Consider the following 26719-nt stretch of genomic DNA (forward strand, 5'->3'; position numbering starts at 1 on the left):
AGTCTGCCCGTCTCTTGAATGAAGGTAGTACAATCAAGACACAAGTATTCTTGACAGATGAGATATTTCAATTCAAGAGATATCCAGTTCATTAGCACTGGCGCTGCTGCTATATAACACAAGCTGTGCTCAAGACACAGATTAATGGCCAGCAAAGAAAAGTCTCTCCTGTCGTTCTGTCATTTAAGAAAGACCCTGAGCTTTAGCCACTCTTTGGTTTGCTCAACATAACATTTACAACAATACAATACACATTGCGGTCAGAAAGTATATTTTGTAAAAGACAAATATAGGTCTCTCTGATGGACTACCACCACAACATTTATTTATGCTTATTCATTAAACAGAAACTCGTTATTTTAGATAATGGTATATTAACATTTTGTATTTCTATGATACGTATGGGCTACTTTTACCTTCACAACCAATTTAAAATATGAGTCCATTATACAAAAATGCATAGCATATGAAGAATGCATTTCTCTCTCTGCTTCCTTCTCTCTTTCTGTCTGTGTGTGTGTGTGTGTGTGTGTGTGTGTGTGGGTCCATTCATGAGACGTTTATGAGACACTCCTGAGACTCCTCAGGGCAGTGAATCGTCAGACAGCGTCCAGTTCGCTCGAAGTGAACATCAGATCCGTGGAGATAAATTCCTGCCGGGAATTACTGCGAGGAGGAAGGGTGAGTTTCCATTCGTGCTTATGATTGCAATCTAATCGCATTGAGGGCTAAATGAATGTCACTAAAGAGAATCACTACATCAGCTATGTAAAAGTGCTTTTGTGATGGGCAGAGAGCGCGCGCTTGGATGGAAGGCTTCGACTTTACGCGCAGATGAGAGACATTCCACAGGTGTCGACTGAAGCGCGGCTTCTCCGGGAACAACACGCTTCGTTCTCCTTTCGCTCAGCTTTATCCAGTGTGTCAGAAAAAGGCGAGGGTTTGGACCCATATCTCTTCAGAAAACGATGAACGCGTGTTAGTTTTGAGCGCGGCGCATCGGAGACATGAAGCGCATCACTAGATCGCGTTGGCTCCATTTTTATGGGTCGAGAAATCGCTGCAAACGTGTTTGGAGGAGGTAAAGTGAGTTCATCGCTGAAAAGCTTTCCCTGTGAAGCAGGGGAATTCATAAATATTTGGTGCAAGTACGAGTGGCTTCGTGTTCGGTCGGTCTTTGGTTCAAACGAAAGGACAAATAGGTAAATCATAGTGCTTTAGTTCACGTAGGCTACTTATAACGCTTCTTTAACAGTTTCTCCTAATGCGATAGCTAGCAGCTACTTACATTTGAATAAATCATTTTATGGCACTTATGTGTACATGCTTACTTTTGTACTTATGTTTTTTGAAATACCTGCATGCATTTACACAAATTAACTTCTGTATTCTTATATAATTCTTATATAATTACACCTTAAACCACCTTGATACCTACCCATACTATCAAAACCGTCCCTAAGCATACCTGTTTCCCATCTCAGTAACAGCAAAAGTGTTTTGCAACGCAATAGGTAAATTATTATACTACTAATATAAGGCAGGGTCAGTTCTTTAGAGAAAACCTGAGAGTAACAGCATGATTGATGACCTGTTTGTCCCTGACTTTTTTTTTATTCGGTAGAACTTGATGTTTTCCACAAACACCTCCAAAAAGCAACATAAATGTAATTCAAATGGACATTATTTCTTCCTTTAGTCAAATCATGCAGTACGTGTGGAACAGACACTAGATCATTAATAATCTCTGCTGATTTCCAGCTTGGAAAATCTGCTGAATTTCTCCTCCTCTGTTCCACGGAAGTAACTAAGTTATAGGATTTGAATATGATTGATTTCTTCATCGGATTATATTATGGTTATTATAGTTGCACGCTTCCTTCTCTCGTCCAAATTGGGCATATCACAAATCCATTGACGAGTATTTCAGTGTATGGTTTGAAAGAACATAATACACTCCCTCTAACCTCAGATGAGAGCCTAGACACACACAGCCGAGGGTTTGTTAAAGTCTAGGGTTTTATTTATGGTGAAGCATGGATAGAAACCATCACTCCTAGCAACCAGACAATGCGTGTCTCACATATTTTCTGAACATCCATGGTCTCAGCGACCGCTTCTTAATGAACCGGCATGCGTCTGTACTGTCGTGAGAACATGACATTTCAGACGTGGATTGAGCGCACCGGAAATATGAGTCACCCATCAATATGCGCCGATACAAACTCAACATGATGCATTCTCTCTGGTTTTGCTTTTCAGAAACTCCATTATGTGGATATGAATTTGAAAACCCAAAGTCACTATGTGCTTTCTCACAACTTTGACGTCATGTGACACGTTGGACTGCCCAATGGAGACGACTACGATACTCACGGCGGCAAACGGGAAACGAATTCTGCAAGAACACCCCGAACCCAACGTCACGAGTCTTTCGAATGCGTCCGCTCCCTTCCACCATCACGTGAACAACGCGGTGCTGGGGATTCTGCTGGGCACGCTCTCGCTCCTGACGGTCATCATGAACCTGCTGGTGCTGTTTGCCGTTAGAAAGGAACGGACTTTGCACACGGTAGGGAACCTATACATCGTCAGCCTCTCCATAGCGGACCTCATTGTGGGGGCGACGGTCATGCCCTTGAATCTGGTCTACCTTCTTGAGGACGAGTGGAAACTGGGTCGCGTTATTTGCCAGTTCTGGCTGGTCATGGACTATGTGGCCAGCACGGCCTCCATTTTTAGCTTGTTTATCCTTTGCTTGGACAGGTACCGCTCCGTACGCCACCCCTTGCAGTACCTGAAGTATCGGACGCGAGGAAGAGCGACGCTGTTGATTTGTAGCGCATGGCTGCTATCCATGACCTGGACCGTTCCCATCCTGGGCTGGCGGGTGTTTGCTCGAGTCGACCGTAAGCCTGAGCTGGAGAGCCAATGCGACACGGACTTCCGCTTCGTCACCTGGTTCAAAGTCCTGACGGCCATCCTCAACTTCTACATCCCCTCCTTCCTCATGCTTCTGTTCTACTCGCAGATTTTCATCGCGGTGCGCGATCATTACAGAGAGTGGGAGAACTTTGCCGGTCCGATGGTGAAAACCGAAGTGGACGAAGCGCTACATAACGGCATGCAGCTGCAGATAACCAAAGCCTCGGAGAGAGAGAGTCTGGCTTCGCAGGCGTTCTCTCAAAACGAGGGCCTGCTGGATCAGTACAGTCTGGAGCAGCCGTACAGCTCCAGGGACAATAAACAGGACGCTACCCCCGAGGCAAAGAGGAAGAGTTGTTACAAGGCGAAAGCCATGTTCGGTCTTTCGAAGCGCGTGAGAAAGAGCGTGCAAGACGAGGTTTCGTCTCAGAGCGACGACGGGGACACGGTCGCAGAAGGCCCGGCGTTATCCCTCGCCTTCCTGCAGTCCGAGAGCAACGCTCAGCCCCAAGCGTTCATGAGCGTGAACGACGTGTTAGTGCCAAACTCGGTGGCCAACATGTGCGAGAGCGCAGGGAATGTGGATATTCACAGTTACGCCGCGGTTCAGTGCAATCACAGCGCTCCGCCGTCTCCGCCGTCGCCCTGGGCCGAGAACAGCCCTCCGCTGGACGCCGCTAACGCGCTCCCCGCCAAACAAACCTGGCAGAAGCTCTGCGAACAGTCCAAGCAGAGCATCCACAGCATGCGCATCCGGAAGGAGCGGAAAGCTGCCAGGCAGCTCGGCTTCATCATCGGCGTCTTCATGGTGTGCTGGATCCCGTACTTCATCACCTTCATGGTCATGGCCTTGTGTGAGACCTGCGTGCATCACGACCTTCATATGTTCACTATTTGGCTAGGATACATCAACTCCACCCTGAACCCCTTCATCTACCCGCTGTGCAATGAGAACTTCAAGCGGGTGTTCAAGAAGATATTTCACATCAATAAGTGAAGGTTAAGAGAAGGGCTGCAAAACGAATAATTGTGATTAATTGATCCAAAATGAACATTTGTGTTTACATCACTGCTGTGAAACGATTAAGTTTTTGTTTACATAAAATATGTGCGGTGTAGATTTATTACTTATATATAAGCACATACATACAGTATATATTTAAAACATATTTACATGTATATGCTTATACTCAAATAATTTATATTATATGCAAGTAGTAATTGACGACAAACTGTTGAATTATTAGTAAAAGGTGGTGATGTACCTCGGGTGTGCAATATATCTCTAATAATTCAACGGCCCGTCGTCAATTATTCTGCTTATTCTAGAGTTGCCGCACCTCAGGACATCGATCAGATGATATGTTTCAAGGTATTTGCCAGGTTTATAGTACTTTAAATGTGAGTAGGACTATTTCTTCCTCATCCCATCCAGTGCCTCCATTGTTAATCCCAAATTGTTATTTTAGACCTAAAATGCAGTTAGCAATGCGTTTAATAGCTAGGTTATGTGTGTGTGTGTGTGTGTGTGTGTGTGTGTGTGAGAGAGAGAGAGAGCATGTGAATTAGCTCTGAGTCTGTGCATCTCCTAAAAGTCTCGTGAAAATTTAAGTTATTTTTAAGTTCATGTTATGGATAAAGTTGCCAGAGAAGTTCATCTCTGAGGGAGAGAGAGATAGATAGAAAAGAGGTAGATATAAATAGATCATGTGCTTGCTGTACATAATAAAACGTAATTTTTTGATAAAACATGGAAAACGAGCTGCCGCTTTTGTCATATTGATTATTATATTTATTTATTTGGCCAGTGTCATTGTGTGTTTTGGTTATTTTGCTGTTTACATCCTATTTGTGTATATGTTTTATGTATATGCTGTATAAATGCATACACACATACATGTATATAAAAAAAAGTTAGTTTTTATAGTTAAATATAATATAAATGTGTGTTTACATGGAAATACTGTTTTAAATATACACATAAATATGTGTGTGTGTGTGTGTTTATATACATAATACATATGTATATGTACACATTTAGTATTTAATTTTTTTTTTATTAATCGCGATGAATCGTTTTGCAACCCTCCCGAGGAGACATGAAGAACGCTCCGTCCGCCTGCTCCGTTGGTGTTTTCTGAAGCGTTTCTTGTGTTCTTTGCATCTGCCATGCTTGTGTTATTTTTGGGGCATCTTGTAAGCGCTGAGCAGTTTTATTATTTATCGCTGAATGTCAGTTTGACCTGTCTGCAATCTGCATCAGATTATGTGATAAACTCATTCAGAGTGTTTTGAAACTGCTGCTGCTTCGGCACTCAGATCTGATGTGATCATGGGATCTACTTAAACAACACTAATATAATGATTCCTGAAACCACCATTGATGTGCAACTCGGGTTTGGTGTGTTTTATGCCCTGGCATTAATTAAGTTTGGTTTGCGACGCAGGTGGTTTAGTGTGGTCTGAACCGCATGCAGACATTGAAATTCTGGGTGTATGATAATCAAGAGTTTTCAAAAGAAAGCAGTGATGTATGTATACTATGCACAAATCGTCTGTATACATTGAGCTCCTGGATGATTCATCATGCAATCTCTGTTTTTCACAATAAAAATGATGATTCAAAGAAAGCTGATATAAACGGAAACATCATTAAGACGTTAAAACGCATTTTAGACCAAATGGCTTCGTCCGAAAGCCGAAAGAGTGCAGCATGAAGGTGTTATAATCGACATAAAATAGAGAAAGCTTTGGCAGTAAGCAAGCAAATATATTGATAGGAGTAACATCAAAAGTGGATCAATTCTGTACAAAGCAAATCTTTTATTATGGGATATTATAGGAATTGGAGTCACCAAAATTCATAAAGCATGTCAGAAAGTGTCAGAATCGTTGGATTGCCTTCAGCTTCCGGACGCAGCCAGTAAAGGGATGTCTGTGTTTGATGAAGAACGTAACACTGAGGTCATGCAAAGATTAAATATGTCGTTTCATACTGCCTCTGTGTCATATAAAATAGATGCATTGCTGTATTTTATGAGCGCGTGTAACGATGAGGTGACGATAAAATGGACTACAAAGAATTCAAGTTATGGAAAAGCAATTATAATGTAATACTATTGCAATGCAGTGCTTAGTCCCATTCAGTCCTCTTTCTCTTCTAGCAGTTTGCATTGTTAGCTTTCATTGCCTGTCACTTTCTATGAAACCCTGTGATTGGTGGAACAAAAGTGCTTTCTTGCTATAACCAGACTCAATTAGATGGTTTTCTTAAAATAAACTGAGAAGTATGTTTTGGCGAATGTCCTGTAATTTCAGCATTTCTCTCTTTGCGGAGAGCTTTTTACGATGGACCTGTAGAAAGTCTACAGTAAACGGGAAATAAGGAATTAATGCACATTTAATTCCGATCAACTGAACTCAAAAATGAGTTTTGTCAAAAGGGAATGCACTGAGAGCTAGAAGACGCCACATGCCAACATGCAAAAACTCGGGGTATATGATAATCAGCATGTTCAGAACGAACTCGAAGCTTTAAAAGGAAAGCATTTCATGTAAATATAATTCCTATCAAATGAATCTATTAAATGCAAAATTAACATGTAAGTAAAGATGACCCACATTTAATAAAACACTCATTTAAATGACAACTAACATGGTTTTGATGTCAAGTTACCCTCATTTTTATTTTTATTTTTTGCAGTTGATAAATGTAAGCTTTTTACATATATAGTAAAATATCTTCCAGTTTTACAACAGTTATAAATGTATTTTTTATTTAAACATGTTTAGATATTTGTATTGGGAAAAAATGCTAAGGACGATTTATTTGTCTGCAGCATTTCGTTTCATAACTTGAATAAAGAACATTTAAAAGGCCTCAAACGGAAAGACGAATGTTTTTTTTTACACCCTGTCTAAAAAAGCCTGAGCTGTATTTGTGGCATACTCATCATTTTGATTAAAAATAAAAAAGTCAGTATAAACAAAATGTTGAAGAATAATGCGCATGCATCAGAAGCTGAGGAAAATCATGTTATACGATCTTTAAGTGTGACTACTTGAGTTTATGGATTATTAATGCAATGTTTTTTGGTGTAGCCTAGCCTGCTTTCACAAGTATCATAAGATATTGTGACATTGCATGGTTAGCTTGATAGCATGCAAAATGTGTATAAGTTCTGTGTACACTAGGGTTTCCTATCTGTGCTGTTTATTCGTGACGCATCCCTTTGCTAGGTGGTTTTAAAGGATAGTGCTGAAAAGCTGCATGCAGGACAGGACTGAAGGAATGCTGCTGATCTCGACTGACTCAGGAGCTCAATGAAAGCTTCTGTAAAGGTGTCGTGCTGTTTATCAGTCCGGACTTTCTGGCTAGTTCACCATCACCCATCTGCTTTGCACGGCACCCGACACTTGAACCGATTCATCTGACACAGTTACAATGAAAAGGAACAGCGTTTATAAGTTTTTGTCAGTGTTTTCTTGCCTAATTGTGTGCGTTTTCCTTTTGTTTTGGGTTTTTGTCTTTTACTCGATGGTTTTGGCACCCTAAGACTTGTTTTGGACATTAAGGCAGCACAAGAGGACTCATCTAAAGCCCTAAAGCGACCGGTTAACGTTGTTTGCCGACATCTCCTCAGCTGGATAACGTGACGCTTCCGAGCTTTTCTCAGAAACGCGTGTATGCTAACACCGACTACGATTAGACAGCGTTTTTAAGTTGAAATATTAAACACGAAGCTTTAACTAGTCGCAGCATCAGCGAAAATATCACCACGAGCACCACCGTCGCTACGGGGTTGATTTTTTTTTAAATTAAATTAATTTTAAAGTAATTTGCGAAGCGCTAGCTCTGCTACGGTACCAAAACAAACAGACTGCGCATGCGTGGAAGCCGACCGTGGTCATATGACCTAAACCAGGAAGTTCTGTCTGGTAAGTGATGTTTCTGTCATATGCATTTATTATTGCTCTGGGTCTCTGTTTGTCATTTACAGAACTATAATTGATATAAAGCGTCCAGTGTGATGCTTCTGACTGCAGCGTGTCTAAAAGCCGCGCCCATTCACAGCGACAGAGAGCCAGAGCTTTCACCGAGGCAGCGCTGCTCAAATCACCTGGGCTTTTACTTAATTACATGGACACGACGTCATTAATCACACTGATCTTTTGTCACTTTAGTGCTAAATGAACGTCTCATTAATGTAGACATCCAAGCTTGTTGAAGTAAAGAAAAAGGGAACTACTGCTTGAAAACTAAGCAACTTCCACAAAACCTAATCCAGCAAGAAATGCATGCGTTAGAGTAAGAAACATTGAGAAGTATGCTAGGTTGTACTATTTGATTTATTTTTATTTCTCAAAGAACATGACATTGCTGCCTGTGACTATAAATGTAATTGTTTTTTTGACAAACTGAAACATTACATTTATATAAATGTGTGTGTGTGTGTGTGTGTGTGTGTGTGTGTGTGTGTGTGTGTGTATATATATATATATGTATATATGTATGTATGTATGTGTATATATATGTTTGTGTGTATATATATATGTATATATATATGTGTGTGTATATATATATATATATATATATATATATATATATATATATATATATATATATATATGTGTATATTTGTATGTATATATATATATATATATATATATATATATATATATATATATATATATTTGTATTTATATATATATATATATATATATATATATATTTGTATTTATATATATATATATATATATATATATATATATATATATATATATATTTGTATTTATATATATATATATATATATAAATACAAATATATATATATATATATATATATATATATATATATATATATATATATGTATATATATATATATATATATATATATATTTATATATATATTTATATATATATATATATATATATATATATATATATATATATATATATATATTTGTATTTATATATATATATATATATATATATATATTTGTATTTGTATTATATATATATATATATATATATATATATATATATATATATATATATATATATATATATATATATATATATATATATATTATATATATTTATTAGTATTATTGTATTTACAGCAACATCATGTAAAAGGTTTTAAAAGATTCAGTGTTTGAGTAAACCTGTCTTATTGTTGTACTCATTGTTTGCTCTCTTATGTGTCACAAGGAGTCAAAGCATCGTTCCCGATGGAAGCGGAGTCGACGGAGAGAGGCGCAGCCGCCCCAAAGCTACAGTTCGCCCCGTTCTGCAGTGCCCTGGAGGCAGGGTTTTGGCATCAGCTCACCCAGAAGAAACTCAACGACTTCCGCTTAGACGAGAGTCCAAAAAACATCAAAGGCTACTACTATAACGGTGAGTCAGGGGAATGTAATCAAAGGGCTGTTTTTGCTGGGATTAAGTGCTAGGCTTCTGTTAGAACAGATCGCTTAGATCCTGAGAATGAAAGTCACTTAATAGCTGATGATTAGAGACTGAATAAAGTACGTTTGTCCTTTGTAATGTTCAGTCCTGCCGAATGTCTTTATGTAAATATATTGTGCTGTGGCTGAATTGCAGTATTTTAAGATTCGTTCTTTGATTAGACAAAAGTTTTTTCCAAAAAATTCGAAATTTGATTATAATATCAATTTTAATTTTTATTTCTACTGTGTGTGTGATAATATCTGCACTGTATGCCACACTTTAGGCCCATGTTTGTCATATAGCTGTAACATATATATAATGTTTTATATAAAATGTTTTGATCAACAGCTAAAAATGTCCAAATATATATAGACCTAACTGTCTGTGGTATGTGTATGTCCATATATTTGCATATATATATGTATGTATATATGTATATGTATGTGTGTGTGTGTTTGTGTGTGTGTGTGTATATATATACATATATATGTTATTATTGTAAAATGATGAAATAATACATTTTATGTTACTTTCAACATTTACAAATTAAAAAATAAATCTAGTTAAATCTATTAATATTTGGATCTGGTCCATTAAATAGATAGATCCAAGTTGTTGAATTATTTTTTTAACTAATATTAACATAGATTGAATCAAACTCCTTGTTTGTTGACTAATGAGACCTTTTTTTTTAATAATAAAACTAATAGAATATCTCTGCAGTATTTGTAAAATCATTGGCATAGGTGCATCATGCAAAAGCGTTTTATTATAGATGTGCTTTCAAGCGTATGGCAGCAGTGCTTCCTTTTCTACCTCCAGAGCCCAAGGTGTCTGAGAATACTTCGTTCACCCTGAAGCTGAATATAATTCCTATGTTTTCTAAACTGCAGGTGATCCTGTTGGCTTGCCGACACGCTTGACGCTGGAGTTCAGCGCATTTGATGTGTAAGTTTTCTGTATTAGGAGCATGTAATGCAGGCGGTTATTCTGAAAGCCCTGGATAATGCCCTCAATATCACGTCTGTTACTTGTGAAATTAATGCTATTTTTCTTGCAAGTTAAATCCTCAAGGATTGTTTGAGTAGAATTCATTTTATGACGGCTGAGTAATTGCGCCGGTCTCACAGAATGGCTATTATTAGCCCTGAGAAATGAAGAGGGCTTCCTCCTGACCCCCTGCATCCCCCTGCATCCACGCTGCTCCACAACAGATATATTGCTTCAAGTCGTTAAAACAGAGGACTTGCAAAAGGCACAGGGAACGAGTGCATACAAGTACATTCTGTATAGATACTGTGGCAAATTGATATTCTATTCATTGTGGTCTAGAGTCCAAGGATCAAATATTACTGTTTATCATTTATTAACAAAAATCCATTTCTTAAGAGTAGGTCACTACATTAGTTAACATGAAGAATGAGCAGCATCTTGAAATTTTGCAATAATAACTATTATTACACCATAAATAATAATTATTTCCTGGACTTGATTAGGAAACCCCCTGTCTATCTAGTATGTGCTGTACTGAGTGCCGGACACTTCCTGTGTCTGTTTGACTCTTTATATGTTGAAGTTGCTTAAGTAGTTATTGAAACACATTTAAAACAAGAAGTTGTATCTGTTAACATTAGTTAATTAGTTAAAAGCATATGATGTTTGGTCAAAATAACTAGTAGTATAAATGTCAAAATTCTTGGAATGTATTTTTAAGTAATATTTTCCCTTTTCCTTTTTATTCCATTTTCTTGTTTATTGACATTTTACATACCTTATAAAAACAACAAGCTGCTTACAGCTATACTCTATGCACTATACTCTATACTCTATACCCTCTATACTCTCTCTACTCTATACTCTATACTCTCTATACTCTATACTGCATACTCTCTATACTCTATACTCTCTATACTGCATACTCTCTATACTCTATACTCTCTATACTCTCTATACTCTCTATACTCTATACACTCTATACACTCTATACTCTCTATACTCTATACTCTCTATACTCTCTATACTCTATACTCTATACACTCTCTATACTCTCTCTACTCTCTCTACTCTATACTCTATACTCTCTATACTCTCCATATAATGTATACTCTCCATAGATTATACTCTGTATACTTTCTATACTCTACACTCTCTATACTCTATACTCTCTATACTCTATACTCTCTATACTCTATACTCTACACTCTCTATACTCTACACTGCATACTCTCTATACTCTATACTTTCTATACTCTCAGTGGTTTTACCGTGAGCCATGGTTTGTTAAGATGTTATGGTTAGCTAATCAGAATATCCCGTCTGGTGTAAAATACAAATAATGCAGTGTAGCAGTAAATGCAAATAATATAGCGTTCAGATTTTTCATGTTTCAGTGAAGGAGCCACTCCGGCTCGCTGCTGTCCAGCTTCTGGAACTCTGTACAACACCAACACGTTAGAAGCCTTCAAAACCACAGACAAAAAAGCTCTCCTGGATAAAGCAGCCAATGAGGTGCAGTGCTTTCATTCTCTCTTAATTCCTTGTGCTTGTTGGTAGCGTATTTTATTTGCACTCGCTGCCTGCAGAGAACCACCAAATGAATTATGTGCTATTTTCACTGCGTATCTGGACGCTGAGCATCCTTCTCCATCATTTGATAAATTACTGCTGTCATTAATAATCTTCTTAATGCAATTTCGTTTACTGCCTGCGTTCTGCAAATGGTAATAACACCGTGATAATGGCTATGGGCGAACATCACAGACTTTTGCAAATTAGGGCCAGTCTTAAATAAACTCTATGTTTTTGCACTGAAATGAATGCTGGTATTTCTGTCCCAATAGACATGCTATTAATTATACTATAATTTTACTATTATACTCTTCTTAAACATAATGCATAGTATTAGCATACACTATATAGTATAATATGTATAGTGTGTATTGTGCATGAGGTTTAAAAGGTTATTTTGTTATCCAACGTCGGAATCTGTAAAAATTCATCTGTAACAGTTGAGTGCATACATAAAGTTTCCACCAATCCAGCGTTTTGTTAGTTAAATAAAAACATTTTTTGCTAATTTAGTTTCTAAGCATAGTTCACTCAAAAAGTTATATTTTATGAAAATGCGATAGCCCTATCCAAGGCTATCCAAGATCTGGGGAATTGTGTCTCTGCTTCAGTGTCTCAGCAATAGATGTGAATGGGTGCCGTCAGAACCAGAGTCCAAACAGCTGATAAATACATGACTATAATCCACAGCACTCCAGTCCATCAGTTAATGTCTGGAGAAGACAAACACTGCAATAAGTTTTTACTTCAAACAGTTTTTTTCCACTAAAATAAGAATCCATATGTGGCTGGATTTTGACGTTAGAGATAACAGGAGGTCGACTCTTTTCCCGAAGGAAGCACTATTGTGTAATATAGTTTCTGATTTTAGTTAAAACCTCTTAATGCTGGATTAGTTTCAGCGTTTGTCTTCTCCAGACATTAACTGATGGAGTGCTGTGGATTATTGTGATGTTTTTATCATCTGTTTTGGCTCTCATTCTGACGGCACCCATTCCACTAATGAAACACAGATCTACAGACCTGATGAAAAAACAATCTCATCCTAATCTTGGTAAACCGAAGCACATTTTTGTGAGTACATCAGCTGTGTATCTGGGGTGCAGTAACTGTTTAGTGATTTTGTCCAAGAATGTGTTTGACAGTATGAAATGTGTAATGTTTACACTTTTGTATTTGCCTAAACTATATCAGAAATCAGTTCTGGTCATGGTCATGTAATTAATTAATGCTGGAAATGTCGTCCTCCTCACAGATTTGGAGCGCTATTCAGTCAGGCGCTGCGCTGGAGGACTCCTCCATCCTTAACAAATTCATCCTCTTGACATTTGCGGTTTGTATGCCAGCGTTTCAGAAAATGTCCTTATAAATTAATGTCCTTTCAGTCATTTGTTTCTGACTGGTCCCTTTTGTTTATCCAGGATCTGAAGAAATATCATTTCTATTATTGGTTCTGCTTCCCTGCCCTTTGCTTTCTGGAGGGGGTCCTTCTGGAGCAGGAGCCGGTGTCATTAGAGCGCAGCTTCTCTGCCAAACAGGTGCGGAGAAGAGCCCGCGCTGATAACTCACTTGTGAAGAGGATGTTTTGTGCAGAGCGTAATGAGCCATTAGTCAGTGCTTTATGGAAAGCATGTGCTGATTAGTATGTTTAATTCAATGTTAATTATTTGAATGCATAATGTCATATAGGCCCTACGACGAGTGGCGTACCTTATACAGTAGCTCTAGAGCATGTTTTAGCTATAGATACAGTATGATTTTTAACGTTTGTTTCCCTTCTGCTCACCAAGCCTGCATTTATCAGATCCAAAAATACAGCAAAAGCAGTAATATTCATGCTATTTGAATACCTGCTTGTTGTTTTAATATATATTATGTATGTGATTTATTAATGTGATCCAAGCGAATGTTTTTGGTTTCAAATTCAGCCGCAGTATTTCCTTTCATTAAATCCAAACTTCATCCCGTCTGCCGCCTCGAATCAATCGATTGTTTTGTTTTAAGCGGCACACTATCCTTCTTTACTTCTTGCCTAACTATTTTCCAAACCAGCATAAACTTTAATTTCACGTGATTGTGTTTTATGAGGTAACGAAGTGCACTGATAGCTTCCAACTGATCTGTTCCACAGATATCAAGCTTGCAAACGGCGTACGATAACCTTTGCGTCTCAAGTGGAACGACAGCGCTCCCGCATTTTCTGCTCAAGTACACAGAAGAAAGTGTCGAAGTCGCTCCTCTGAAAGACTTGAGCTCCTTCTTCTCAGACCTAAAGAAGGTAATTTCGGTGTCCTGTGTTGCTCGATGATGAACCCAGAATATTCTTGACATGTAACTCTTCTCGGTGTGTGGGTATAATGTGGCGTGTGTCCTGTGTTTGTCAGATTACCGTGGGTGTGTATGACCCATGCACGCTTCCTCAACATCCAGGCTGGCCTCTCAGAAACTTTCTCGTCCTCCTCGCAAAGAAATGGTACGTCTGCAATGAGTGTTAAATCACAGCCCCGCACTTTTTCTTCGATCTCCAAGGTCTTTGTTCTGCAGCTAAAAAACAGCAGAGAAGCTATGAAAGCACTATGAAAGCTACTTTAATACATCGCATAGTACTTTGTGATTACTATGATCATATGCCGGTGTTATATAGAAATTGTCAGCTCTTCTCCACAGACATCTCAAACAGTATCTCGAGCTAATTCCCTGAATTCCTCGAATGCTTAAGATATTATCCCAAACTTCCCACCACTACCTCAATCACACATGAGCACACAGTTCTTTAGCATCTATGCACTCTCAGCTACGTACACGTTCAACACTATCGTGGTCTTTTGAGCGTAGAATAGTCTTTGTGTTCATCAGCTTCTTTGATTTTGACTGTAGCACTTACGTTGCGCTTTTTGGGTAAGTACAGATTGTGTGTTCATGGAGACACGGCCCTTGATCCGAGCATCATTAGTCTGCTCTTTTCTAAAATTACATAAAACATTTCCATCCCAGTATACACCATGGGCCTCTGATGAGAGAGTACCGTTGTCCATAACTCATACTGCTATGGATTCTTACACAAAAACCGTGGATGTATACATCTAGTCTGGGATCAGAAGGATTTCTGAATGTTTCCTCTGCGCATCAAAGCTGCAAAAAAACAGACAAAAAGCAAAAGTATTGCAATTTAAAATAACGATTATCTGCTTTCTATATATTTTAAATAGTAATTTATTTTTATATTTATATTTATTATTTAGCATCATTACTCAGAAATCGTTCTAATATGCTGATTTATTATCAGTGTTGGAAATTAATTAATTTGATTGATTTTTTTTAATAAAATTTTCTTTGATGAATAAAAAGTTAAAATGAATAACAATTATGCTTTTTTCTTTGCGAGTAATGAATGCTTTCATTCAGCAAGAATGTGCTTAAAAAATAGTTAAAAAGTGACAGTAGAGACCCATTTTGAAAAAATGTTGTTCTTTTTAATTTTTAATCTAGGAAACCAGAGAATGTTTTACATTATACACAGAAATATTGTGTAGCACAACTGTTTTCAGCACTGATAATAATCAGATATGATTCAGCTGCACATCACGGCAATTGATTACAAATAGAAAAACATTCATAATATCAGTAGTTTTGATCGTGTAAATGATGAGACTTTGCCAAAGATACAGTAATGATGTGTCTTCAGGACATTCTGGAAATGCTGCTGCGTTTTGCAGCTTTCAGTGATAAATGTCATAGTGCGCCGTCTGTTCTGACTCCTCCAGCCGCCGTCTCTTTGTGGTGCTAAGTTTAAGGTCACTCCAAAGACCATGTGTGCTCACGGCGGTTTGTGTGTGTCCGTGTGAATGCCAGGGGTTCGCAGCTGGATGTGCTGGAGGTTCTGTGCTTCAGAGACAGGACTCTACAAGGGAGCCGCTCGATTCGGCACAGCATCATCTTTCGGGTCAAGCTCCCAGACCTCACGGCTTCTGCAGGTAATTTATCATCTTCGCCTGAGTGCTCCAGAACAGCAGCATAAAGGCTGGGCTTTTATCTGGCTTCAGGTGAGGACAGACACCATTTAAATGTTAATACAGAGTCCTCAGACGGCCTGCCATAGGCTTCGGGGGTTTTTTTGTGGCTGATTGTTGGGCCATACGAGCCGTCAGTGAGCTTTGTTTATTCCTGCTAATTATCCAGATTCATACGGTTTCATTTTGCGGGTATTGTCATTCACTGACGGAGCCTGTGAGGCGGGGGTGGGCAGTTTTGGCTCGTTCACGCAGAATTTGTAATCCTGAAGACCTTCATCAGCTTGAGTCAAGGAGCGTTTGATGAGGATTGAAGCCAAACAAAAATGACAAAAATATATAAAACGGGAAAAGAAATTGCATTTCAGCGCTCACAAAACATTTGCCTTCTGCTGCAAAACGATATCCCCCAAGAAATGTTGCTTATGCAGAAGCTCTGAAATATAGTCATCCCCAACACAAAGACACTTTCAACAGAAAGCGAAAGTTAACATGAAGTTTCTCTGGGAATGCAAAACTTTTCAGCGCTTTAAAATATGAATGCTCCTCCCGGGCAAATGTTCATATAAAAGTAAATTAGCTGATGGTCAAATAAATGAAAGAACAATAATAACCGGAAATGTAGGGCAAATCTCGCAGGAATCCTGCGCAGATATTTCAGTAGCCCGCCAGCGCTCTATTAGAGATATACTGCTAATACATACAGGTCTAGTACGGTTAATTCTTCCTGAGCTGGGACGTGTTTGTCTCCTCAGCTGTGATGGAGATTCCCTGACATTCAGCCTCATCACACATCGCTGCCCATCAGACTTGTGAGTTCCTGTGGGAGTCTCTGGACTGACGTGTGAATGGCTGTGTCAATTGGGCCGAAGCTGCCGGGTATGAAAGGACAGCGCTGTAGGAACCTGATAAAGACAATTGATTAAAATCTGGTCGCTCCATTTTCACATCGATGGGCTCTTTCATTGCTCTCTTAAACAGGCCGTCCTCCCTGTCTGTACACCGCTGTCCTTGAATGGTGTGGTTTTTCTCCTTCAGATGCACAAACGTGTTCGCACTTCAGCGAGGTTTGCCCTTCTGAGCCGAGACATTCGTTGCATTGAAAAGTACAATGATCTCTAATTGAATGCTGGGAAATCAACCATGAGTCACTTACTGAGTGATGATGACGGATAAACGAAAGCAGATGGTGAATCAAAATTGAAAATTAGTTAAAAATGTGCTCACCTTCAGCCCATCCAGGATTAGGAAGAGTGTGTTTCTTCACCATATTTGTAGAAATGTGTCTCTTCATCAATGGGTGCCGTCAGGATGAGAGTCCAGACAGCTTATAAAACATCCCAATAACCCTGTCCATCAGTTAACCTCTGGAGAAGACAAAAGCTGTGACAAATCCAGCGTTAGTATGTTTTTAACTATCCATAATCCATAATAATTCTTCCTCCAGTAAAAAAGCAGACAACAGAAGATGCGCTTGTTCACCGGAGGAAGCACTATTATTGATTATGGACTGCATTAAATTCATCTTTTGACTTTTTAAGACATTAGTGGATGGACTGGAGTCCATTGTTTCACCGGTACAACACCAAGCAAAGTCTTTTATATTAATATTCAAGTCACTTTAACTGCATTATATTTATGCGCACTAATTTGTTTATGCAGTATGTCCAAAGAGTGTGGGTTGGGAGAAGAACCCTAAAGGTGCGATGGGACCTAGAAGCGTCAACCTCAGTGAATGCATGGACCCTAAAAGGTACTGAACACCTGGCGTCACTTTATACACTTCATAATGGGTTTCTGAGTGGCATGCGACACGTTTCATTTATTTTCTCTCAAGGCTCGCCGAGTCTTCCGTCGATCTCAACCTGAAGCTCATGCGTTGGAGGCTGGTCCCGTCTCTGGATCTGGATAAGGTCGTGTCCACGCGGTGTCTGTTACTGGGAGCTGGGACTCTGGGCTGCAATGTGGCGAGAACACTGATGGTGAGAAACACCTGTTTCTGATTTACGCATCTGTCAGGTGTCACAAAAGCTTTCCTCGCCTTCACTATGGATTTCTTGGCTTGCTTTATGTCACTTAAGTGCTTACATGCCTTGGGCATAATTGCTTCTTAATGGTTTTTGAAATAGTCGTAAGCCTAAGACTGTAATTATTGTAGAAATCAAGTCGCAGATGCTTCCATCTCCAAACGATAGTGACGGCTGAGAGGCTGGCAGTGTGAAAATAAAAAATGTTAATGATGAGCGTAAGAGTGTTTTTACACCGAGTACCGAGCGGGCGAACACAACCTAAAAGAACGGGGACGCTTTTATAGAAAAATAGCAGTATTTCAGTGTTTCAACCAAGTGAAAGAATTACAACAGAAATATATAACTGTAATAATCCTACTAATAGCTGTGTAATAATAACAGTTCTGTAGCGATAAAGAGCAGCAGTAATTAAGAATATGAAAACGACTTAAGTTTTAACAATCTAGGTGTGAATAAAAAGTGGTCTGACTCCAGTTCACAGAGAAATGAGGGCAGTTTTAGAGCCAGGGACCGTTTGAACGTACAGAGTTAAGCGTGAACACATTTTTCTGTGTGCTTGACTATATCTGCCTGACTATAGTGATTGACATGCCCTATAAACAAAATGACGTTTATCTGGCAAAGAGCACACCAATCTGTGTTTGTGTCGTTTAAATGCACGTGGTGTACAGTGTCATTACAGCATCTGCTTCAACCGCTGGCCACAGATTTTTATTTTGCGCCGCAATCATGGGAAACGTAACGGACCAAAAGAAACGGTGCAGAAATGGATGAGAAGCGGCATTATAATGCATTATAATTATACCCAGTCCTTGATAATGTACTCCTACAAAAAGCCTGTAAGACTGTACATTTAACATCCTAGTCTGCATTTTAATATTTAGTATTCGTTAGATGCCAGATATATTATGTATTATGTAAGCTATGATGCTGGTAATTGATTTTTAAAGATCATGATACTCCCACGATTCTCGAAACATTAGACGACAAAATGTTTCATTTAATGTTATAAATGAGTCTATTCATAAATGTCTAAACTGTCTATTTAAAAATATTACTTAAATTAATTCATCATGTACAAAAAATCCTTTGACATGAACGAAGAGTTGTTATTATTTAATGTTTGCGACGCAGAAGAGTATTTGTGAAGCTGTTTCTAACAAATGTTCTGACGTCTGATTTCAAAGATTAAAATAACATACTTATCATCAGTTATTTAGGAATAAAATCACGTGTGTTTAAATTAAGATTGTGATCGTTTATCGATGATTATTGTTTATATACATGAGTCTATGGAAAGCCTATGTATTTTGTGTCCATGGCTGTACTGCAGATGGCAGAAAGTGAATGTTCCTCTGGATGTTTTCTGTTTTGGAGGGCTGGGGTGTGAGACACATCACTTTTGTGGACAACGCGAAGATCTCCTACTCGAACCCCGTGCGACAGCCGCTCTACGAGTTTGAAGACTGTCTGAGTGGAGGGAAGGCCAAAGCTCTCGCCGCCGTGGACAGGCTGAAGAAGATCTTTCCTGGTGTGGTGAGGACTTCCAAAAGCTTCCACGAGTTTAGCTTTTTCGCGGGGGTCTCCGACTCACGAGAAGCCGCCGTCGGGTGCTCAGGTTGGCGGTCAGAGATGTTTTGAAGCGTGTCAGTGTATAAATGCCGGCGCGGTTACAGTAAGCAAAACCATCTCTCCCTCACACCTCACAGACTGATCCGTGTGTTTATAGACTAATGAAGCATCAATAAGCAGCTGTATGAACCTATATTATGGGCCATTATTTTGAGGCCCTTAGATCGATCAGTAGGACTCAATCTCAGCATGCAATTATCTACAACAGTGAGGTCTGAATTATTCATTTTAATATTGATGAACGGTATTTGCCTGATCTGTTCATTGTCTTTGAGAAGTCTCGTATTGTAACCCATGTTCATATGAGATGCGGCCTCATTTATATTGGTCCGCTCGTGAGGGTGGAGAGTTATGGCTTCATCCAGAAGCAAATCTGCCTTCTGAACTCCCTTTTGGATGAAAGCAGGATCACGTCTTGGATACTTTCTGGTTCATCATTGGGCAACATACCTCAGTGCTTTGGTTTATAGTTCCCATTGCATTGAGTGACCCTGTATCAGAGAGCATCTCAGGTGCTTGCGTTAAAGGGAACGAAGAGCTGCATCTGCTGCCAAGCTCCTCACAGGCAGAGAAGTCTGAGGAGCAGATGGCAATGTAAGAGCATCCACGTCATCAGCCAATGAACGGACGCAGCAGTCTGTAAACCCAGAGCGTCATATCTACGTCTCCTTCCCTACTCAGCGAACATGTTTTTGCTTTAGTAAGGTTGAAAATTGAAAAGTTGCGAACCATTCAGTGAAAGAGTGAAATCAAATCCAGCAGATGATGAAATTGAAACAGGTCAGTGAGTCTTTGGAGACTTTCATTCATATTCATCAGACCGGCGTTGCTTTTGTGTGTTGACGTAACTGACATAGTGAGATCGATAGACGTCATCAGGAAACAATTAGGACTAGCTCGTTCATTTCTAATTATGGTAGAATTAGAGCTTCATTTCTAATAATGTTACGTCATTGTAGAGGAAGACAGTGTTAGTGTTGTCTTGGTCTCTGCACAGTGTTACAGATTACAAGTTACCTTATAAGTTATGTAACTACTTCAATTACTTTATTAATGTAACTGATTACATTTAATTGCTTTGGCATTTCTAACAAATGTTTCCTGTCACTGAATTCAGATCATAATAATATCATTTTAAAGCACAGCCTCCACAAAATCACACTTCACCTGGTCTTTTTACTTTGAGTTTAATTTCAGGTTAAATACAGGTTTAAAATCTTGAAAAGTTGTGATACTGTTTTGGAAAAAAACTATCAGTCTTAAAAAAAATAAGTTATTTTAACAAGCATTTGTTGTAAACCCCTGAAACACTGGTGTCAAACCAGTATGTGAACACACTCAGGTGTAATCCCTTTTATAATCGCTAACATTATTTCATTTCACGGTTACATTGATTTTGTAATTAAGTTGCGTACTTGTTTAGATGTGACTAGTTCCTCCCCAGTACTGTCTTCATACTAGACCACAGCCGCATAGGAAACACATTGTCTTAAATAAATATATAGTCACATCCTCACAAACTAAACTTCATTTGAAGAGTATTTTTCTCAGATATGCTCCCATTGCTAAGCAACAAAATCTGGCGAATAGCACATGTTGTCCGTGTGTTTTAAGCGGTGTGAGGCGGGAACATCAGACCCGTGTGACTCAGACTTTCGCTGGCCTTCATATTCATGACTGTGTGGGAACGCTGTTGGCAGGTGTTTTCGTCCACGAGCCCGTGAATCCTGTCCGCTATCATATCCCCTTCACTTCCCATGATTCATCACGCTGCCAGCTTCAACAAATGTCATTCCAGAAGACCGTTTGGCAACCAAGAAGAAAGCGCTTTCCGGAAGCGTTACTGTGACCGTCACTTGTTTAATTGATACTGAGATGAAGAGTTTTCAATCATTTTATTTAGAGATCTTTTTTTGCATGTTTTTTAGGAGAAACAATGAGCAAACATTGTCATTATTAATGTGACAGAATTTTCCTTTCAATCCAAAGGCATAAATAACAGCATATATTGCATATGCAAAATGATTAGGTGCATATTTAATACTGTCTCTCCTACAAACGTTTGCAGTGTTTATGAAGGACTTGTTGAATAATAAACGGTTTCATATCACATTCAAACATGAAACTTTACATTTGATTTAATGAAATGAGGAATATGAATTTCTGTGACAGCGCTTTGAGTTTGAGATTACAAATGAAATGTTTTATTATTAATATAGATGCATAAATGTAACGGCAAGATGCATAACATTTACAATACAGTTCTAATTTTGAATCTGTGCGCCCACCTTTGGGTTCGTGTTGACCTGCAAATGTCGTAATTGTAATAAAATGTTTATAAGCACATAATCCACAAGGCACTTTGGCATTTCCATGACCCTAGTTGGAAAAAAAAGTCACAGTTTCATTCAGAACGTCTTAGGATAACTGTAGCATTTACAACAAGAAAAATAAAAACAGGTCAAATCTTATTGTTCAGATTTATCAGTTATTCCCATCACAGAGTGCAGTGTTAGAGCAGAAGTGTGTGTGTGTGTGTGTGTGTGTGTGTGTTTCATAAATTTGAAAGTGCTGCTAAAGATGAATTTCTATGCACAAATATTTAAGCTCTTTGCATTCACTGTTTTTGTTTTTTTACTCAGGTTTTTGATTTCTAAGGCAGGTCGGTGGGTCAGTGTTTGTCGCCGTGCTTGTAGTTTCTGTCTAAATGCTGAAATGAATGCAGGAATCGTCACATTCCACTCCTGTTGGTCTGATCACACCTCAGAAGGGCCTCATTATAAGAGTCTCTTTCATGCCGATTTCTTCATTTGCTCCAAATGTTATTTTTCCGAGTGCAAAGAACGGAGGTGCTAAAACAAGAGCGAGGGTGACATCCTTATGTAAGACGCGCACCATCTGATCAGCTGAGCTTGTGTGTGTGTGTCTGTGTGTGTGTGTGTGTGTCTGTGTGTGTGTCTGTGTGTGTGTGTGTGTGTGTGTGTGTGTGTGTGTGTGTGTGTGTGTGTGTGTGTGTGTGTGTGTGTGTGTGTGTGAATGGATGGCTCTTATTAATGGATGTTTCAGTACACCTGGCTAAATAATCTTTGCTCTCCTATCATGTCTGTGCTGACAGCTGCCCGTCTGTGCGCCGTGATGAAATGATCTGTCTGCTGGGTTTACTCTGTGGTCATCATTAATTCATCTGCTCATCCTGTATCGATCTGCTCCCCCATTCGGCTAATTATGCCACACGTATTACCTTCACAGAACCCCTGTGTGTGTCGGGCCAATTAGACGGGCCGGATATCCATGCAGTAATTACGACTTTCTCTCTCTCTCTCTCTCTCTCTCAGATAGCGGGGTCTGATTCTCTTCTCGCCTAGCAGGACTGAAATCATGTCTTTCGTTGAAACAAATAGATGCTGGATCAAGTTGCCATTGCTACTTTCTTAGCTTTGATGCTCATCTGAGAACTCATCGATCAGTTTCTCAAATTTAGAGTAGTAACAATGTGTTTCATTTTCCTCTTCCTTTTATTTTTTGCTTCAGCCGTAATCCCGCTACTTCGGTTTCTGATTTGCCGATGTGAAGTAAAGTCAAAATTGAAAGGCAGTATGACTGTGTGGAGTATGCAGGGACTCAAGAACCAATTAATATACTTGAAATATATATTTAAAAAGCCTTTTTTTGTCAACCCACATAACAGCACATGATATCACAGAGAGGTGTTCTTTAAACACCCTTGAATTTGGAAAGTTATCTCATGGCTTATTACTCTTTTAGTCCATCAGTAATAAAAAAATCAATCAATAAAATAATAAATAAAGTTGCGTGGCTATACAGTGAAAGCATAATGTCAGCATTAGCCATCTATGCACTAATATTGTTTGGACTGAGAGACTGAAGTGTCTTTGACCTCATCCAGGGCTTACAGTCAGGACAGAGATGGAGTTGCCTTTTTCATCTCAGGCATAGATTACTTGGACATAAATATGTTGGTAGTAACTCTGGGCTGTCTTTGCTTGGTTAAACAGATATCTGGTAGATAACGATCTGCTTGTATGGCTTTCTTTTTCATTCTAATTCATGGCACAAAAACGATGTGTGACGTGAACTATAAATATACAGTATACAGTACTTAGAGAGTTTTCTTAATGAATGGCCTTTGATAAAGAAGCTTTGATTTAAATCCAGAACATTATTCTAATGCATCAAAGTCGGTTGGTATGTTTGTAAGGGTTTCCTCCTGCAGAAAACGTATATTTCCCACAGGGCTCGGTTTGAGGACCTCTGATGTTTATGTTGCACACAGTGTGTGACCTTTAGGTAATGTAATCAGGAAGCACGGGGGAAATATTTAGAGCTCTGCAGAAATCTGTAAACGTCCTGACATGTTACTCTTTAGATACTTCAGAATGGGTCTGCAAAACGTCTCGTCACTATCGGTTTTATTTATAGCGCAAGGAATCATTTTTACTTTATAATTATTTAACACTTTATCATTTTACGCATGACGTTTTAGCTTCACAATAACTAAAAGTCTTGTTTTGTGAATGTATTGGTTCCTTTCAGATCGCAGAGGGCTACAACATGAGCATCCCGATGCCTGGCCACCCAGTCAACTTTTCCGAGCTGACAATGGCTCAAGCTCGGCAGGATGTGGAACAGCTGGAGAAGCTTATCTCCGAACACGATGTGGTCTTCCTGTTGATGGACACTCGTGAGAGCCGCTGGCTTCCGACCGTCATCGCTGCTAGCCAGAGAAAGGTAGCTTCCTCCCTCCGCTCTTTCATCCTTCATTTGTTTATGTATTTTCTACTAAATATAGACACTATATAGACGCTTAAAACAGTGAAGCAACATGCCATTTAATGCTAATAATAGTTAGTATAACAAGAGCGCAGCTGCTAGCCCAAAGTCTGACAGCAAATACAAACTAATAGATTTCTAAGTAAACAAAATGTTGGAATTTGTTTTGCTCATTTGCAAAAGAGTTAAATATCCGCTACGCCTCTCTGCAGTTGATCGTTAACGCTGCTCTGGGATTTGACACGTTTGTGGTAATGAGACACGGCCTTAAGAGACCCAAAGAGTCACGGTCTGACGAGTCCAGCCCGCTGTCTGCTTCCTCCAACTCCTCGTCTTCCTCCACACCAGCGGCCAGCGTCACACCAGGTACAGATGAAGTCTTCCACAGCGCTTGTTGTTGTTGTTAAAGCGTGCCGTGAGAGCGATGTGCAAACACAGAACAGAGGTCTATAGTGAACCTCGAAAGCAAAAGTTCACGTCATCACAGCCACGGCCAGAACCCACAAATGAAAAAGTGCCCTTAGAAATGTGTTTCATCGGCAGCGAATGGGTGCCGTCAGAATGAGAGTCTGATAAAAACATCCCAATAATCCACAGCGCTCCAGTCCATCGGTGAACATCTGGAGAAGACGAACGCTGAAACAAAACCATCATGATAACATTTGCTTTGGCTCGTAAACGCTCCTCGATCTGTGTAGCCCAGAACACTTCTTCACTGGAGGAAGAGTTTTTATGCAACATGGCCCAGGGTTTTAGCTGATGGACATGTTGGAGTTGATGTTCATTGATGGAATAGAGCTGTGTAGATTTGTTTTTATGGTGAGTTACACAATTGTGTTCACCATGCTTAAAATCTGATGATCTGCTGTGAATAAAATTGCCTATTTTTGGGGTGTATTATTTCTAGTTGCCTAGTCTTGGAGTTCTGTCTGTTTTTTAAGACTTCCCGGCTCCTGAATGACTTGGCTAATGTCCTTTCACTGCAGCTGTGCTTCCTCGTCTTCCTGCATCAAGGTCTCGCTGAGTATCTGAGGTGCAGCAGAACTTAAGGGAGGTTCATGAAAGCAGGTTCTTGGCTCTTGCTGTTACGCTCCATCGTATCGAGCGCCGTGTTAAGTTATATTTTTAAAAGCCGGACCCCTGCTTTCTGCTCTTTTCTTCTCACTCCGTCGAGCACATCCCGTGTGACTCGTTCTGCTGCAGCAGGTGTGACTCATGAAAAATCATGAAGGTGCTACTTCAAGCCTCAGTTCCTCTGATCATATCTGGCTGTGACGGAAAGCTCCTAATTACATGTGGCTCATGATTGCTTGCTATTTTTGTGGCATAATATTACCATATTCATTTTTCGTTTCAAAACAAATTGATATATTTGTTGCTTTCATGTCCACCTTATTTTATCTACACAGCAGACAAAACAGCGCTTGATATTGCATCTTGTATTTATTATTAAGTTGTTTTAATTATTGCAATTAAAAGCACTGGTTTGTAAACTGTGTAAATGCATTTGGATAAACTTTGCTTTTCTCCTATACTTTCTGATGAATCAGAATATAATAATCAGTGGTGGCCAAAATTGTTGGAACACTTTTTCATATTTAAGAGGTTTATTTAGTTATTTTTGTTAAGTTTGCCATTTCAATCCCCTTAAAACATTTAAAACCGTCCCTTTAGAGTCTGGTCCTCAAGCAAACCATTGAGCAAACCATAAAAATATACCTTTAAACTCACTTCACATAAAATCGTCGAGCTCAAAGCAACCATCTGCACGTTTCATGATACGCTTGCATGTTTTTCTAACTAAGAAGTTACTTTTAGCTACAATTTATTACTCGGTCACGATCTGTAAAAAACCTATAAGCATCTCTATGATCAGAGAGACTTCTCCTTCATGGCGTCTCTCTTGTAATGAATCCAGTGCAGTAATGCTGAGTGGAAATGACCACAGGAAAGAGTTTACTGTAATTGAATTAAGTTCTTCTGTAAATAAAACTTAACGATCTTATCTGTAAAACTGTGATGCGAGCTCAGATAGCTAAACTGACTGACTGTGTTTATTCAGGTCTCGAGTATATGAGTAATACATTTGATCAGTTTCACAGCATTCATCGGTCAAGGTTCACTGACCGGTCCCAAGCCGTGGGAGCTCTTATAGTGAGTCTGCAGATGCTTTCTTGTTGTTTCTCTATTATAAGCATGACTTGGCTTCGTTCTCAGGAGCGTCTCTGTTCTCCAACATTCCCGGACACCGTCTCGGCTGCTACTTCTGTAATGATGTGGTCGCCCCCGGAGACGTGAGTTTTAATCAAGC

At 39.2% G+C, this 26719-nt stretch overlaps 2 protein-coding genes across 4 annotated transcripts in view; both read left to right on the forward strand.

Annotated features, from left to right (window-relative positions):
• Positions 1 to 523: 523 nt before the first annotated feature.
• Positions 524 to 4800, forward strand: hrh1 (histamine receptor H1). Its single transcript, XM_043251613.1, has 2 exons — positions 524 to 681; positions 2263 to 4800. Exon 2 carries the CDS (start codon positions 2306 to 2308, stop codon positions 3920 to 3922), a length of 1617 nt encoding a protein of 538 aa, XP_043107548.1. The 5' UTR covers positions 524 to 681; positions 2263 to 2305; the 3' UTR covers positions 3923 to 4800.
• Positions 4801 to 7066: 2266 nt separating this feature from the next.
• atg7 (ATG7 autophagy related 7 homolog (S. cerevisiae)) overlaps positions 7067 to 26719 on the forward strand; it is a 63995-nt gene continuing 44342 nt past the window's right edge. The window contains exons 1-15 of one of the 3 annotated variants that reach the window (XM_043251598.1): positions 7089 to 7863; positions 9141 to 9326; positions 10271 to 10325; positions 11768 to 11885; positions 13201 to 13278; positions 13367 to 13483; positions 14077 to 14223; positions 14330 to 14418; positions 15798 to 15919; positions 17618 to 17708; positions 17793 to 17937; positions 19363 to 19521; positions 24172 to 24366; positions 24621 to 24774; positions 26626 to 26702. In XM_043251598.1, the coding sequence (XP_043107533.1) occupies positions 7812 to 7863; positions 9141 to 9326; positions 10271 to 10325; positions 11768 to 11885; positions 13201 to 13278; positions 13367 to 13483; positions 14077 to 14223; positions 14330 to 14418; positions 15798 to 15919; positions 17618 to 17708; positions 17793 to 17937; positions 19363 to 19521; positions 24172 to 24366; positions 24621 to 24774; positions 26626 to 26702 (1785 nt within the window). In that variant the 5' untranslated portion in view covers positions 7089 to 7811. Of the gene's footprint in view, positions 7864 to 7890; positions 8260 to 9140; positions 9327 to 10270; positions 10326 to 11767; positions 11886 to 13200; positions 13279 to 13366; positions 13484 to 14076; positions 14224 to 14329; positions 14419 to 15797; positions 15920 to 17617; positions 17709 to 17792; positions 17938 to 19362; positions 19522 to 24171; positions 24367 to 24620; positions 24775 to 26625; positions 26703 to 26719 lie in introns of those variants that run through there. The other 2 variants (XM_043251599.1, XM_043251600.1) reach the window with 2 other exon arrangements.

The sequence above is a fragment of the Puntigrus tetrazona genome, chromosome 11 (assembly GCF_018831695.1).
Source record: "Puntigrus tetrazona isolate hp1 chromosome 11, ASM1883169v1, whole genome shotgun sequence".
Taxonomy (NCBI): Eukaryota; Metazoa; Chordata; class Actinopteri; order Cypriniformes; family Cyprinidae; genus Puntigrus; species Puntigrus tetrazona.